Below are 15,935 nucleotides of genomic sequence, written 5' to 3'. Positions count from 1 at the left end.
TAGTCTTCAATCCCACCCACCCCTAGCACAACTCTTCATTTATAGTCAGTTATTCTAATAATTAGGATAACAAAGAAAGAGTGCTCTTACAGTTTTAATTACATTGCATTACTTTCTAAAAAGAAAATACTAAATAAATCACACAATATACTAAATAAGCAAATACTTTTTTATATTAGACTAATAACCTTAAAACCTTAGCAAGTTTTAAATTACTGAAAAACTCAAAAATACTAAGATGGAGACAGCAGTCCAGCAGTGAGAGGGGTGCTATTCAGTCTTTTGCACCAAGTGTCACATGAATGATTATCTCCCAGCTCGTGAGCAATTAAATGTGTGCACCCAATTCAAAGAGCTCCTTGCTCTCAGAGAATGGGTCCGTTCTTGTGAGGCTAGACTTGGAGGAGCTGAGGGAGATAAAGAGGTACATAGAGGAAACCTAAAGGGACATTGTAGAGAAGTCCCACCTCCAGTCTGGCAGCCCCTGTGCTGTCTTGGAGGAGGGAGGTCTCCAAGAAGGACAGCATCATCCTGGTGAAGTAGGAAGTACTCCTGTAGCCAGGACCTGCCCATCAGGGGATGCACTATTCTCTTGCACTGAGATATGTATCCAAAAACTTCTGCCCAGGCGGGAACGGTTAGGGCAGCTGTTGTAGTTGGTGATTCGATCATCAGGCATGTAGATAGTTGGGCGACTGGTGGAAGTGAGGATCGCCTAGTCACTTGCCTGCCTTGTGCGAAGGTGGCAGACCTCACGTGTCACCTAGATAGCATCAGATGGTGCTGGGGAGGAGCCGGCTGTCTTAGTACACGTGGGTACCAATGACATAGAAAAATATGGGAGGTTCTGGAAGCCAAATTTAGGCTCTTAGGTAGGAAGCTGAAGTACAGATTCTCCAGGGTAGTATTTTCAGAAATGCTCCCTGTTCCACACACAGGACTGAAAAGGCAGGCAGAGCTTTGAAGTCTCAATGCGTGGTTGAGACGATTTATTTATTTATGGCATTTACAGTGGGGGAAATAAGTATTTGATCCCTTGCTGATTTTGTAAGTTTGCCCACTGACAAAGACATGAGCAGCCCATAATTGAAGGGTAGGTTATTGGTAACAGTGAGAGATAGCACATCACAAATTAAATCCGGAAAATCACATTGTGGAAAGTATATGAATTTATTTGCATTCTGCAGAGGGAAATAAGTATTTAATCCCTCTGGCAAACAAGACCTAATACTTGGTGGCAAAACCCTTGTTGGCAAGCACAGCGGTCAGACGTCTTCTGTAGTTGATGATGAGGTTTGCACACATGTCAGGAGGAATTTTGGTCCACTCCTCTTTGCAGATCATCTCTAAATCATTAAGAGTTCTGGGCTGTCGCTTGGCAACTCGCAGCTTCAGCTCCCTCCATAAGTTTTCAATGGGATTAAGGTCTGGTGACTGGCTAGGCCACTCCATGACCCTAATGTGCTTCTTCCTGAGCCACTCCTTTGTTGCCTTGGCTGTATGTTTTGGGTCATTGTCGTGCTGGAAGACCCAGCCACGACCCATTTTTAAGGCCCTGGCGGAGGGAAGGAGGTTGTCACTCAGAATTGTACGGTACATGGCCCCATCCATTCTCCCATTGATGCGGTGAAGTAGTCCTGTGCCCTTAGCAGAGAAACACCCCCAAAACATAACATTTCCACCTCCATGCTTGACAGTGGGGACGGTGTTCTTTGGGTCATAGGCAGCATTTCTCTTCCTCCAAACACGGCGAGTTGAGTTCATGCCAAAGAGCTCAATTTTTGTCTCATCTGACCACAGCACCTTCTCCCAATCACTCTCGGCATCATCCAGGTGTTCACTGGCAAACTTCAGACGGGCCGTCACATGTGCCTTCCGGAGCAGGGGGACCTTGCGGGCACTGCAGGATTGCAATCCGTTATGTCGTAATGTGTTACCAATGGTTTTCGTGGTGACAGTGGTCCCAGCTGCCTTGAGATCATTGACAAGTTCCCCCCTTGTAGTTGTAGGCTGATTTCTAACCTTCCTCATGATCAAGGATACCCCACGAGGTGAGATTTTGCGTGGAGCCCCAGATCTTTGTCGATTGACAGTCATTTTGTACTTCTTCCATTTTCTTACTATGGCACCAACAGTTGTCTCCTTCTCGCCCAGCGTCTTACTGATGGTTTTGTAGCCCATTCCAGCCTTGTGCAGGTGTATGATCTTGTCCCTGACATCCTTAGACAGCTCCTTGCTCTTGGCCATTTTGTAGAGGTTAGAGTCTGACTGATTCACTGAGTCTGTGGACAGGTGTCTTTCATACAGGTGACCATTGCCGACAGCTGTCTGTCATGCAGGTAACGAGTTGATTTGGAGCATCTACCTGGTCTGTAGGGGCCAGATCTCTTACTGGTTGGTGGGGGATCAAATACTTATTTCCCTCTGCAGAATGCAAATAAATTCATATACTTTCCACAATGTGATTTTCCGGATTTAATTTGTGATGTGCTATCTCTCACTGTTACCAATAACCTACCCTTCAATTATGGGCTGCTCATGTCTTTGTCAGTGGGCAAACTTACAAAATCAGCAAGGGATCAAATACTTATTTCCCCCACTGTATACCCCGCTCTTTCCCGCTCGGTAGCAGGCTCAGTGCGGCTTACAGGATATGGTACAGAGTATCATAAAGTAAGGTACAAAGTAAGGTACGAAGTATAACAGAGATGATCGAGTTGTAAGGAGTAGGACAATTGGGAGAGATGTGGGGGAGAGGATTGGAGTATGGGTAATGTGGTTAAGTTCGAGAATTAAGTTGGGTTATTTGGGTAAGCTTGTCTGAAGAGGTAAGTTTTCAGCAGCTTTCGGAAGGGTAGGTGTTCATTGGTTGTTCGGATGTGTCGAGATATTGCGTTCCAGAGTTGGCTGCCTATAATGAAGAGGTTGGATGCATAGTAGGTTTTGTATTTGAGGTTTTTGCAATTGGGAAGATAGAGATTAAGGTAAGTACGAGAAGATTTGGACCCGTTCCTGGCTGGAAGATCGATCAAGTTGTTCATGTAGCTTGGAGATTCGCCATGGAGGATCTTGTGGATCATTGTGTGGGCTTTGAAGTTTATGCGTTCCTTGACAGGGAGCCAGTGAAGTTTTGCACGAAGTGGTGTTGCACTTTCAAATCGTGGTTTGCCAAAGATGAGTCTGGCTGCTGTGTTTTGGGCGGTTTGGAGTTTTTTCATGATTTGGGCTTTGCAGCCGATGAAGATACTGTTGCAGGGATGATGGATTTAGATTTGTTAGGAACTGAGCAACATTCTGGGAAAGGAGGAGACTCTTCCGAAAGGATGGGCTCCACCTTAACCGGGATGGAACCAGGCTGCTGCTAACTTTTAAAAAGGAGATAGAGCAGCTTTTAAATTAGAATGAGGGAGTTTCGGCTAAACATGGATAAATCTGAGGCACTGCCCACTTCGGTTCATAGGGACTGGAAGGGTCGTTTCCGTTTTTCCTGGGCTGATGGCCACTTCACATACTTGGGTATCCAGCTGCCGGCTGATCCTAGAGAGTTATATTCCTTAAATATTACACGATTGCTGCGTTCAACCAAGCAGCAGCTGCGGATTTGGCATTCACTACCTTTGTCTCTTCATGGAAGAATTATATCGTATGTCCCTATTCTCGAGGTGGCTGTATGTTCTCCAACAGCTCCCTCTATGCATTCTGTAAAGAGACATTAGGGCTTTGAATCGTATGGTGAGTAGATATCTTTGGAATGGACGGAAACTGAAACTCCGATTGGATTTATTATATGGGCCCTGGACAACGGGAGGATTGGGGATCCCTAATATTCATCAATATAATGTGGCATCATTTTTAGATGAAAAAAATCCCCAAAGCACAAAAGGGCCTCCAGAACCGGAATGATGACGCTATCTTTACTAAAATGACCCGACACGGGCCGTGTTTCGGCGCTCAACAGCACCTGCCTCAGGGGCTCAAAATCAATGCTTTGCGAGTCTTACACTTGCTTCATGTCAAGAAACCGCTTGATGATCCATAGGTCTGTTTGAAGTTCTATCTCCTGCTGTGCACAGATGTTTTCAGGCATGGAGAGTTGTGGCCTTATGGTTAGAATAGCTATCTGAACTTGACTTTGTGGAGACGTCCTTACTTCAATCGGTGGAGTAGGATCAGAGGGAATCCCACAAGACTCCTCCTCCGAAAAGTACCTGGGGGTCTTCCTCTTCACCCCATGAGTGCTCCTCTTCGGTATCGGACAGGAGCTCCCTAAGAGCAGCCCGAAACCGAGCCTGCCTCGACTTCGAGCTTTGACGACCTCGTGGGGAGCGTCGAGAAGTTGATCCCTGCGACCACACCTCAAATATTGTGTGCAATTCTGGTCACCGCATCTCAAAAAAGATATAGTGGAATTAGAAAAGGTACAGAGAAGGGCAACGAAAATGATAAAAGGGGATGGGGCGACTTACCTATTAGGAAAGGCTAAAGCAGCTAGGGCTGTTCAGCTTGGAGAAGAGACGGCTAATGGGAGATATGATAGTGGTCTATAAAATGCTGAGTGGAGTGGAACAGGTAGACGTGAATCGCTTGTTTACTCTTTCAACAAATACTAGGACTAGGGGGAATGCAATGAAGCTACAAAGTAGTAAATTTAAAACAAATCTGAGAAAATATTTCTTCACTCAACGTGTAATTAAACACTGGAATTTGTTGCCAGAGAATGTAGTAAAAGCACTTATCTTAGCGGGGTTTAAAAACATGTTTGGATAACTTCCTAAAAGAAAAGTCCATAAGCCATTATTAAATGACTTGGGGAATATCCACTGCTTATTTCTAGGATAAGCACCATAAAATATATTGTACTGTTTTGGGATCTTGCCAGGTACTTGTGACCTGGATTGGCCAATGCTAGAAACAGGATGCTGGGCTTGATGGACCTTCGGTCTGTCCCAGTATGGCAATAGTTATGTACTTATTAACCGCATGGAAAGAGCTTGCCTACTTTTTTCTAATCCGTGTGAAGGCAATTCCCAGGAATATAGTATGGGCAGAGAAAAGGCAGAGGTGTGATCTACAAGCATACGCACACATTTACACCTCTTTCAGAGAAGATCTAAATTTATGCGTAAGCATTTGCACACTATTTATTCTTGTTTGGGAAGTCTATTTCATAAAAGCACAAAAGGCGTCTATGTTGCCTGTAAAAATAGGCACCTTTGGTCCATCTCATATAGGTATTCTCTTACAAAATTATCCCCTTTATGAATCTATTTATATTTATTTATTTGTAACATTTATATCCCGCATTTTCCCCACATATTAGCAGGCTCAATGTGGCTTACAAAATACCGTCATGGTGGATGTCAAGTATTAAACAAATACAAAAATATCAGGTAGATAGAGGTAAATGGATACAATAGGGACATGGAGTTTAAATTCCAAAATTCATTACTATGTATATAAAGATGCAGTAAAGGGTTGAGGTAATTAGTTGGAATCAAGAAGGTAGGCCTTGCGGAACAGGTAAGTCTTTAAAGTTCGTTTAAAGTCTTGATGGGCGGGCATTATTTTAACGCTCTTTGGTAATGCATTCCACATTCGCGTACTTAAGTATGAAAAACTTGATGCGTAGGTTGACTTGTATCTGAGTCCAACGCAGCTTGGATAATGAAGGTTCAGATAGGTACGTGAGGAACTGATTTGGTTTCTTGCTGGAAGATCTATTAAATCAATCATATATCATGGGGCCTCACCGTAGATAATCTTGTGAACTAGAGAGCAAATTTTGAAAGTTATGCGATCCCTGATAGGGAACCAGTGTAGTTTCAATCGAAGAGGTGTAGCACTATCAAACCGTTGTCACGTGTCACAATAGTATACACGTTTTTAGTCTATTCTCCATTCACAGATTCTGCCACCCATTGATATGGAAGCTTACTGCTTGTACAACTCACTTTATAATCAACATTGTTTCCAGCCTGAGCTAGAATACAACCCTATAGTTGTATCATAAATGGACACTGAGGGGGTCTTTTACTAAGGCACACTAGCATTTCTAGTGCGCATTAAACACTAGAGACGCCCATAGGAAAACACTGGCGTCTCTAGCATTTAGCATGTGCCTATTTTTAGTGCGCACTAAAAACGCTAGCGCACCTTAGTACAAGAGCCCATGATTTGCTTAACAAATCCTCTCTCTCCAAGTTTCTGCATGCAGCCTTCCTTGGACTTGTCTTTTTAAACATGCACAGCACAGCAGACTACAGCAGAAGTTCCCAAACTTTTTCGGTTCACGGCACACTTAGTGTCTGAGCAATTTTTCGTGGTACCCCCCCCCCCCCCCCACATAGGTCTCCATTCCCCACAGTTCTCTACTGCCCCTCCCCTACATTTTTTCTCACTGCTCACCTTCACCTGGCACAGCTCTGGGGGGTCTCCTCTGCCCCCCTGTGTCTCCATCTCCCCCTTTTCCTGTCTCAATGTTCCTCCCTTCCCAGTATCTTTTCTTTGTCCTTGTCTCTCACCATATTCAGCTTCTCCCTTCTTTTTTCCCTTCTTCCCGTACTATCCTGCCACCCTACCCCACTTGAGTGCCATGTCTCCTTCTCTCTTCCAGGCCTGCCCACCCCCTGAACAGTTTGACTTCTCTCAACCTTCCTCCTCCAATGAAGTATCTTTTCCCCACTCCCAGTGAGCCCTGCATCTCTCCCTCTCACCAACTGTCCTCCATAGCCCCAGTCCCCTGTACCTCTCCAGCAGCGGTGATGATTAAGAAAGTTTTAGCTCTCCTCAGGCAATCCCGCTCAGGAAGCTGCATCAAAGTAGGCAGGATGCTCCAAAGAGGGCAGCTCCGACATTGGTGGAAAACTGTCTCAATCACCGCTACCAGAGAGGTACAGGGGCCTTGGACTACAGCCGGCCGAAGGAAAAAGGAGAGATGCAGGGCTCACTGGGAATGGGGAAGGGAAGAGAAAAAGAGACATAATGAGGGAGCAGCAGTGGTTTGGGGTGGTGGTGGGAGTTCAGGATTTGCTGCGGCAGCCCTGCAAGTTCGCTGCGGCAGCCACAGTTCGAGAACCGCTGGACTACAGTAAGGTAACTTGCGTGCTGCTTATTTGCAAACCTTTTCAAATGACAATCAGAAACATTCCAGTAGTTCTGAGTTCTAGCTATGACTCTCAAAGATTTTCTTTTCTCAAATAGGGGTTAAGCAGTTTCTACATTTACACTGTGTTTTGTTTTTATGATATTTGTTTTGGTACTTTTAATTTTATTGTTCTAAAATTCTAGTTCTAAACTGTTTTGGACAACTGTGCCAAAAAAGCAGTATACACATTTTTTAAAATAGATATGTATACCAAACTCTTCACTTTTCGTTGGATTCTGTAGACACCTACTTTCCAGCCTGGTGTTGCTTACTGTATCTAAAGTACAATCATTAAATATTAAAACCAAAGCTGGTAGACACCATATAGAGGTCCATGTGGACACGTCTGACTTGCTTACCAGTGTAGCCTCTTCTTAAGTCTCCAGAAGAATAAAATGTGCTAAGGCAAGCAGTTGGAGGATATCCTGATGTAATATTTATTCAATCTTGTTTAAATACATTCCTTTCCAAAGTAAATTACAACAGTACATATAGCAGTTACAAAAACTACCAAACCACCACAGGTTATGTTCAGCAAGTATGACAAGTTTATGTCAGCCATAGCATTAATTATAATAATAAAAAAGAAATGCACAACACTCAGTACTGCTACATATACTGTCAACAGCATCATGCATATAGACCACTGACTGCAACTGGTTCTGTGGATAGTGGTAATGTTCAGCCACTATCTGTGAGACTAAGCTACTGACCTGAATGTAATTCACACTGGACTACAACTAAAAAGGTATGACCTAATCTAAAATTTGCTGGCTACCCAAAAGGTTAAGTGGAACACCCATGCTCCACCTTGGCATGATTCAGAAAGTGTGACGTGGCTTTAAAGAATTTTCAGCAGCACTGTATGCATAGACCTAATGAAAATTCACAGATAGGGAACCTACCTTTGTACAGTGACCATGATGAGGGTAGTTTTATAAAAGCATTTTTTGCATATATATGATAGCATAAAGTTACCGCATACATAAAATACACATGATGAACGAACATGAGTAATTTTAACTGAGCTGAGGTAATGTGTTCTGGTGCATAATTTGGGTGAATCATGTTCTTTACATGTAAACATTTAGGTCCTCTTCCAAGCAGGTACACATGCATATAGCTTCATTTTAAGCACAATTTATATGCTACTTATAAAGACTACTATGTATCTTAATAAAACAACCTACAGTGCAGAAACATTTTGTTATCACCAGCGTTGCAACCAGAAATTCAATGCCGGGCCATATCCAGGCTTTGACACTGCATTTCTGGGTTTGCGGAGCCAGCTAAAGCATAGCTGGTTAAGTGTGATATTCAGCACTAAACCAGTTATGGGGCACTGCATAAAGATAGGACTGACTTTTATGTGGTATTATTTATGCAGTTACATTGGCCAGTTAAGTGCTATTGGCACTTAACCGGTTAAGTGCTGACTCTGCCCCCTGAACACCCCTAAAATAGCTGGTTTTGAGTTTGGTACTAACTGCCAGAAGCCATTTCTGGCTAGTTAAATTGCTTTGAATAATCAACCCACACATTTTCTTTTCTTTAATCCAACCATACCAGTTCACAACCTGTGGGTTATGCCTGTCAACCAGCACATGGGATAGAGAATGAGTGCTGAGAGCTCTGCCCTATTAAGGGCAATGTGCAGTCTTTGTCCTTTAGTATTTCGAATGACAAAGCAATGGACCAAAAGCTACTCTTTAAACAATTTGAGAAGTTACATCTTCTATATTAATTCTCACCTCAAACATTCTGAAGCTCACTCTGTGGCAGGGAAACCCTGGAGCCCTGCACTTAGGCTGTCACCACTCACTGTCACTCATGCACCACTCTCACTGATAGACCTACCCACAGCCACGCCCCTTCCGCACATAATTGCCTACCTCAACGTTCTAATGAAGCTGCAACTTCCGGTTTGTGAGGTGCCAGAGATCGGAATTTAGCCCCATTACTATCTGCCCCGCCCTCTCGTCAAACATGATGACGTTGAGGGCGGAGCTATGACACTTGACCAATCGCATCGCTCCGCCCTCAACGTCATCACGTTTAACGCGAGGGCGGGGCATACATCGATCTACTACGCGACGACGATTGGAGGGAGTGAGCCAGGCAGGCTGTAGGTCACAGGCAGCGAGGGAGCCAGCCAGCCAGCCACTCTCTATGTCACGGGGCGGGTCGGGGCGACCACGACCACCCTGAAGCACGGAGGGTAAGTCTAAGTCCAGCATCAAGGGGAGGGGGATGGGAACGAAAGCGCCTTGCTAGCGCCCATTTCATTGGCCTCAGAAACGGACCTTTCTTACTAGTTTTTTTATAATACCAGAAATCTAAACATGAGGAAAATGCTGCCACAATTTGCAGAACAAATAGGAGTATAGGAATGTAAAGCGCCTCTATGGACATTACAAAAGGAGGGCCTCTGAACTGGTCTGGTTGGATCAAAGGAAAGAAAATTGGTAGACCATATTTCTCCTTCCTTAGCATCTACACCAGAGCAATCCAGAAGCTGTGGGATTTAGAAAGCACTCTTTAAGATGGGTGGGAAGTGGACAGCCCCGCACTAATAACCTCAGCCCTGAACACCACTTCCACTCACACACTTACATTTACCCAATAATGTCTTGCAAAAGTAGGAAGCAATAACCATGTTGCTGTTCTCAGTGCCACCCATGAGGTGGCTACACTCTGGTGAAATGTGCTCTAACATCTCTTTTAGCAACCACACAACACATACACTATATACCCAAGAGCTGAATGCCAATAGCACCAAGCAAACTGCCCTCAGCTTCAACCAGCTGATGGACCAAGATGACTCAAGTTGGAACTACATTCCTTGCACCATCTGATTCTGGCAATGAGCTCCCAACCTAGCAGGCTGGTGTCCATTGTCACCACTACCTTATTGGTAGACACTTGGCTCATCCCCTGAAGTAGACTGACAATCTGAAGCCACCACTTCATGCTGTTCCTTGCCTGTGACATCCTGGCCAGCCAGCACTCATGAGCTGATCAACAAGTGAGTAGAAAAGGTCTGTAATGATCTCATATGAGCTTGGACCCATGGAACTAACTATGGATGCTGTCATGGACATTTGAGGAGTCTGAGGGAGCTGTAAGATCCAATACAGTTGTCATCAGTTGTCATAATTTTAGACAGCATCTTTTGTCATTGTGTTGAATTTATAATCATTTTTATTTTGATGCAATTTCTAGTTACTGTCTAGTTGCCCTTTTTGTTAGCCACTTTGAATCTGAATGGTAACTGCAGGTTATAAGATCTTTTTAATGTAATGTAATGAGCACTTTCTACTAGAGCAGAAACAACTTCCCTGACTTGGTATCACATCTTATTCCCAGATACTCTAAGTCTTAAGAGGAAGATAGTTTGCTTTTGGAAACCTTGCTTACACTGCTTAGTGTTTGCAGAAGTAATGGCACTTGTGTTGCCACTTTGCTCTCCTGCTAAGTACTGGCTCAAAGTAATTAGTCGTCTAGATACAAGTGTACTCTAATTCCTTCCTGGTGAAGAAAAGCTGTTACTATATCACCTTTGAGAGTTTTCTGGGTGCAGCTGTCAAGCCAAAAGGCATTGCTCAAAACTGGAAACACTGACTGAGAATAGCAAATCTCAAGATTCTCTGATGCAGCAGCCAGATCGGAAGATGCAGATACACTTCTTTAAGATCCAGGTCAGTGAGAAATTACTGATCTTAAATGTTTCCATTCTGAAATGTGGACTGCACAATGCACGATTCATGATTCACACTTTTGGCATCTAAGATTAGATGAAACATGCTTTCCTTCTTTTGAACTAGGAAATAAATAAGATTCCTTCCATTGCCCAACTAGGCATCAGGAGCTGGTATTGCTGCCTCAAGGTCTAACAGATTCTGCAGCATAACCTGCATGAAAGCAACTTTGGCAGGAGCATAACACAGGGAGACTAGAAAGGGATCTAAAAGAAGACAGAAAAATTCCACTCTTGTAAAACCTTGCTTTAATCACATCAAATACCCACTGGTCAGAGAAAATTTTGATTCAATCCTCAAGAAAAAAAAGAACAGGCATCCACCTATCTTGTGAAGAATGGACCTACAGGGCATCATTGGTAATTACAAGGGCACTTGAGACCCAGGATCCATGGCTGCCAGCTTCCTTGTTGCTCCAAAATGAAGTCTGGAGTGATTGAAATTGAGAATGCTGAAAGCATCCACTTTGGGCTTGTCCTCTGGTAACCTTTCTTGAGATCCTCTCCAAAGAACAGCTTGCCTCTGAATGATGGCCTACTAAGTTGGGTATTTCGGTCGCGCTACAGAAAATCCGGGGGTATATGGATAAGTACTGTAGAGTATCTACCCCACAATATTTAGAATCATAAATAAGATAATTAAAAGGTAGTGATAATCCCATGACATTAGAGAGGCACAGAATCTGCTTTGAAGTTAAGAAAATGCTGCTTATAGTAAAAAAAACACATTTTTGTTACAGAAAAGCTGATTTTTTTTCCCCTTTAATATCAGAATATAGCATTCACAATTACTGGAAGTTTAATTTTTTTTCTCTACCAACTTTAGACAATTGGATGGATTAAGAATAGAAAGGTGTTTTTTTTTAAATATACATACACACTTTCTGTTCTTAATTCATCCAATTGTTTAGAGTTGGTAGAGAAAAAGTAAAAACATTCAAAAACTGAGTGCAATATTCTGACATAAAAAAAAAAAAATCTGCCTTTTGGTAAGAAAAGTGTGTTTACCATAAGTAACATGTTTCACTGCTTACTTGCTGCCCTTAGTATATACTCAGGCCACCATGGGTTGGTCACCACATTTTGTCAATTATGTTGATATGGGAATCACAGAAAGCAAGGGAAAGGAGATATTCTGATACAAAGATATTCAATCATTCAATTTTAATCAAAGATTTGTATTCACAGAAATGCATTATGAAAAAGGTCTAGACCAAGATATTTGAATCTTGTGAGGATGAAACAACTAAAAATAAATAAATATCTCTGACTGCATTGTGATTTAAAATGTATTTTCTTCAACTTACCTTTCTTTCAAGAAGGATCAACTTGAACAAGATTAAAACCTGCATGCACAAAAAAAGAAAGTGATCACTTATAGAAAGAACACACTGGATGGCAGGCAATATAAAATTAATGATTAAGGGGCCTTTTTACTACACCATGTGAGCATCTACGCGTGCCCAACGTGCACCAAAATGGAGTTACCGTCCAATTACCACGTGGCTAATTTCCAGATGCGCATATCAGACGCATGCCAAGTGGCATTTGATGCGCATAGGTCATTAATGCCCGGTTACCATGTGAGACTTTACCGCTACGTCAATGGCTGGCGGTTAAGGTCGCAGACCCAAAATGGACGCGCAGCTATTTTGATTTTGCTGCACGTTCATTTTCAGCAAACATTAAAAAAGGTCTTTTTTACAGGCACGCCGAAAAATGAACTGGCGCAAGCCCAAAACCGGCGCTTAAACTACCGCAAGCCATTTTTCAGCACACCTTAGTAAAAGGACCTCTAAGTTTTTATATGATATGTGATAAGCACTCATTTTTTTAGGATCCTTATTCAAGAGATTTTTGAGTTAAACACAAAAAGAAAAGTTTTAAAAAGTATTTTTGCACAGAACTACAAATTGGGAGTTTTTGACCAATGGATGAAACTGGAGTTAAATAAGACAGCTATTATAGTTAGCCACTACACTGTCAGGTGGCTGGAAAAGTGTTCCACCGTTGACTTCTGCGGTCTTTTCTTCCGTTTAATCAGTTAAGTATAGCCTTCTTTTTGTTTTGTTTGTTGTTGATGCCTTTATAGAACAGGCACCTTTTTGTGCCTACATAAACAGTATGCACATACTTCTCGGTACCCGAAAATATTTAGAACAAATTTATGTGCATACACCTGGTTTGAAAATTACTCCAGAGAATTTTGTACTCACATTTATACTGCTCTCTAGCATATACAAATTTCTTTGTGTAATTTACATGCATATTTGCCTATTTTATAATGTAAATATGTAAAAGCTAACTCCTCACCAATCCCACCCTAGGGATGCTTCAGTTGAGATAAAACATACTTAGGGGGGAGTCTTTACTAAGACACAGCAGCATTTCTAGCTCAAGATAGAAATCAGCTGGTGGTAAATGCCAAGACGCCCATAGGAATATAATGGGTGGCTCGGCGTTTACTGCCAGTTGATTTCTACCATGAGCTAAAAACCCTTCCACGGCTTAGTAACAGACCCTCTTATTCAGGTTATAAGCACATAGGTTTATGTATATATTGGGAAGGCAATTTTATAGACATCTATTTCTATGTGTAAAACATTGCTTTACCCTTGGAAATGTTTTTGAAAATTATTCTCTATATTCCAAGCTGCAACCCACCATGCAAAGGACCTGGATTTGAATCATGGGTCATATTTTCTTTATTTTAAATTTTTAATAAAAACAGGAAAAAGAATCATAAAACACATTTGGGAAGCTTGCCAGGTGCCCTTGGCCTGGATTGGCCGCTGTCGTGGACAGGATGCTGGGCTCGATGGACCCTTGGTCTTTTCCCAGTGTGGCATTACTTATGTACTTATGAAATATAAATAATTCAACAAAACAAAACAAAAAAAATCTTCAAACCCATATGAAGGGGAGCTTAGTGGACTTTTTAAAAAGAGACCAAAGTAACTTACCCCCCTGTTTACTAAGCCGCGCTAATGGCTGCCATACGCTAATGATGACACAGCCCATTCACTTTAAATGGGTTGTATCGGCACTGCTGTGAAGTTAAGTAAACTGGGGAGTTAGCTAGGAATTAAATCCTAACTTAATATAGCAGTTATAATAAAATTATTCCTCTTATATATAGCCTCAAAAGTGATCATCCATTATGTTCTATAAGAAATTTCTCTAAATGTAAAGAATCCCAGAAAACATACTCTACTTCCTGGTAGATCAAGACATTTACGTGGAGGGGCATTTTCGAAATAAACATCTAAGTTGGAATTTGGACGTCTTTGTAAAACGCCCCAATTCAGAGGAGGAGGAAAGGTTATTTTCGAAAAAAGATGGACGTCCATCTTTGGTTTCGAAAATACCATGGATGTCTTTGGACGTCTTTGATTTTCGGCCATTTTCGAAACCAAAGAGTCCAAGTCTAAAACGTCCAAATGCAAGCCATTTGGATGTGGGAGGAGCCAGCATTTGTAGTACACTGGTCCCCCTGACATGCCAGAACAGCAATTGGGCACCCTAGGGAGCACTGCAGTGGACTTCATGAAATGCTCCCAGGTATACAGCTTCCTTACTTTGTGTGCTGAGCCCCCCAAAACCAACTACTCCCAACTGTACACCACTACCATAGCCCTTACGGGTGAAGGGGGGCACCTATATGTGGGTACAGAGGGTTTCTGGTGGGTTCGCTGTTTCCTCTACAAATGTAACAGGTAGAGGGGTATGGGCCTGGGTCCACCTGTCTGAAGTGCACTGCACCTATGAAACTACTCCAGGGACCTGCATGCACTGTCATGGACCTGAGTATGACATCTGAGGCTGGCAAGTAATATTTTTAATCATGTTTTTTTGAGGGTGGGTGGGGGTTAGTGACCACTGGGGGAGTAACGGGAGGTCATCTGGTGATTTTGGGCACCTTTTTGTGCCTTATTCGTAATAAAAACAGGTCCGGGTGAAAACGTCCAAGTTTTAGTCATGGACATCTTTGCTTTTTTCCATTATGGCTCAAAGATGTCCAAGTCTTAGGAACACCCAAGTTCTGCCTCCACCACGCCTCCGATACGCCCCCTTGAGATTTGGACATCCTTGCGACGGACTTCCGATAGAGACGTCCAAAATCGGGTTTTGATTATACCGATTTGGACTTCTCTGAGAGATGGACGTCCAAGTGCCAATTTATGTCAAAAGACGGACGTCCATCTCTTTTGAAAATGAGCCTGATAGTAACATAAAAAATGTAGGCAGATAAAGACCTGCACAGTCCATCCATTCAACCCACCAAGATGACCAGAATTGAATCTAGTACTCTGTACAGGTTCTACATCTTCGTGATTTAAAACTGGTAAACTTAACCCATTAGTGGCCAATGTTCCCATAATAAAATCCCATATGGGAACGTTGGGCACTAAAGGGTTTAATCTCTGTCTCTCCCTGCCAATTTTGGGGCAGAGCCCATAGAAGTCTCCCCAGCACCAGCCCTACTTCCCAACTACTGGAGCTGATGTTGAAGCCCACTCCAATCTTGATCCTGATCCATTTTTGCCATTTACAGGACTCAGACCGTATAAACCTGCTTGGAATTGGTCATATTTCCCAACCTTTGAAGCTCCTGTCAAAGCATACTCCAGTTATAAGGTCATTAAAGTTTTATTTTAATTGAAATCCATCCTTTTTCTATATAGTGCTACTCTTGTGTTTATTGCATGCATTCTTGAACTCCGTCAACGTTTTTGTCTTCACAATCTCCCACAGGACCTTTCATCAACAAACGGTAACCAGTAGAGTTGCTCTAGTAAAAATATTATCTTGAGAATCCTCCAAGAACCTTGTAAGATCAGAGTTCTGAGTCTGAGGTATTAATGACTGTATCTCCAGGTGTATAATAATGATTAATAATGTTGACTGAATCAGATGTTTCAACTTACAATACCTCTTTCAGATACTTCCTTAAAAGAATTTCTAGGCTCAGCAAATATATGCAGGGAAAATTCAAAATATGCAGGTTTCTAGCTCTATTAGTATAAGATTTTA

The 15,935-nt window shown here is 42.4% G+C and overlaps 1 protein-coding gene across 1 annotated transcript in view; it reads right to left on the bottom strand.

Moving 5' to 3' along the window:
- AVL9 (AVL9 cell migration associated) overlaps window positions 1-15,935 on the bottom strand; it is a 138,196-nt gene that overhangs the window by 69,936 nt on the left and 52,325 nt on the right. Inside the window, exon 8 of the mRNA XM_030204376.1 lies at window positions 12,209-12,247. Coding sequence (XP_030060236.1) covers window positions 12,209-12,247 — 39 coding nt within the window. The remainder of the gene's footprint in view (window positions 1-12,208; window positions 12,248-15,935) is intronic.

Source organism: Microcaecilia unicolor, chromosome 1 (genome assembly GCF_901765095.1).
Source record: "Microcaecilia unicolor chromosome 1, aMicUni1.1, whole genome shotgun sequence".
NCBI lineage: Eukaryota > Metazoa > Chordata > Amphibia > Gymnophiona > Siphonopidae > Microcaecilia > Microcaecilia unicolor.
This window is presented reverse-complemented; position numbering and strand designations above follow the sequence as displayed.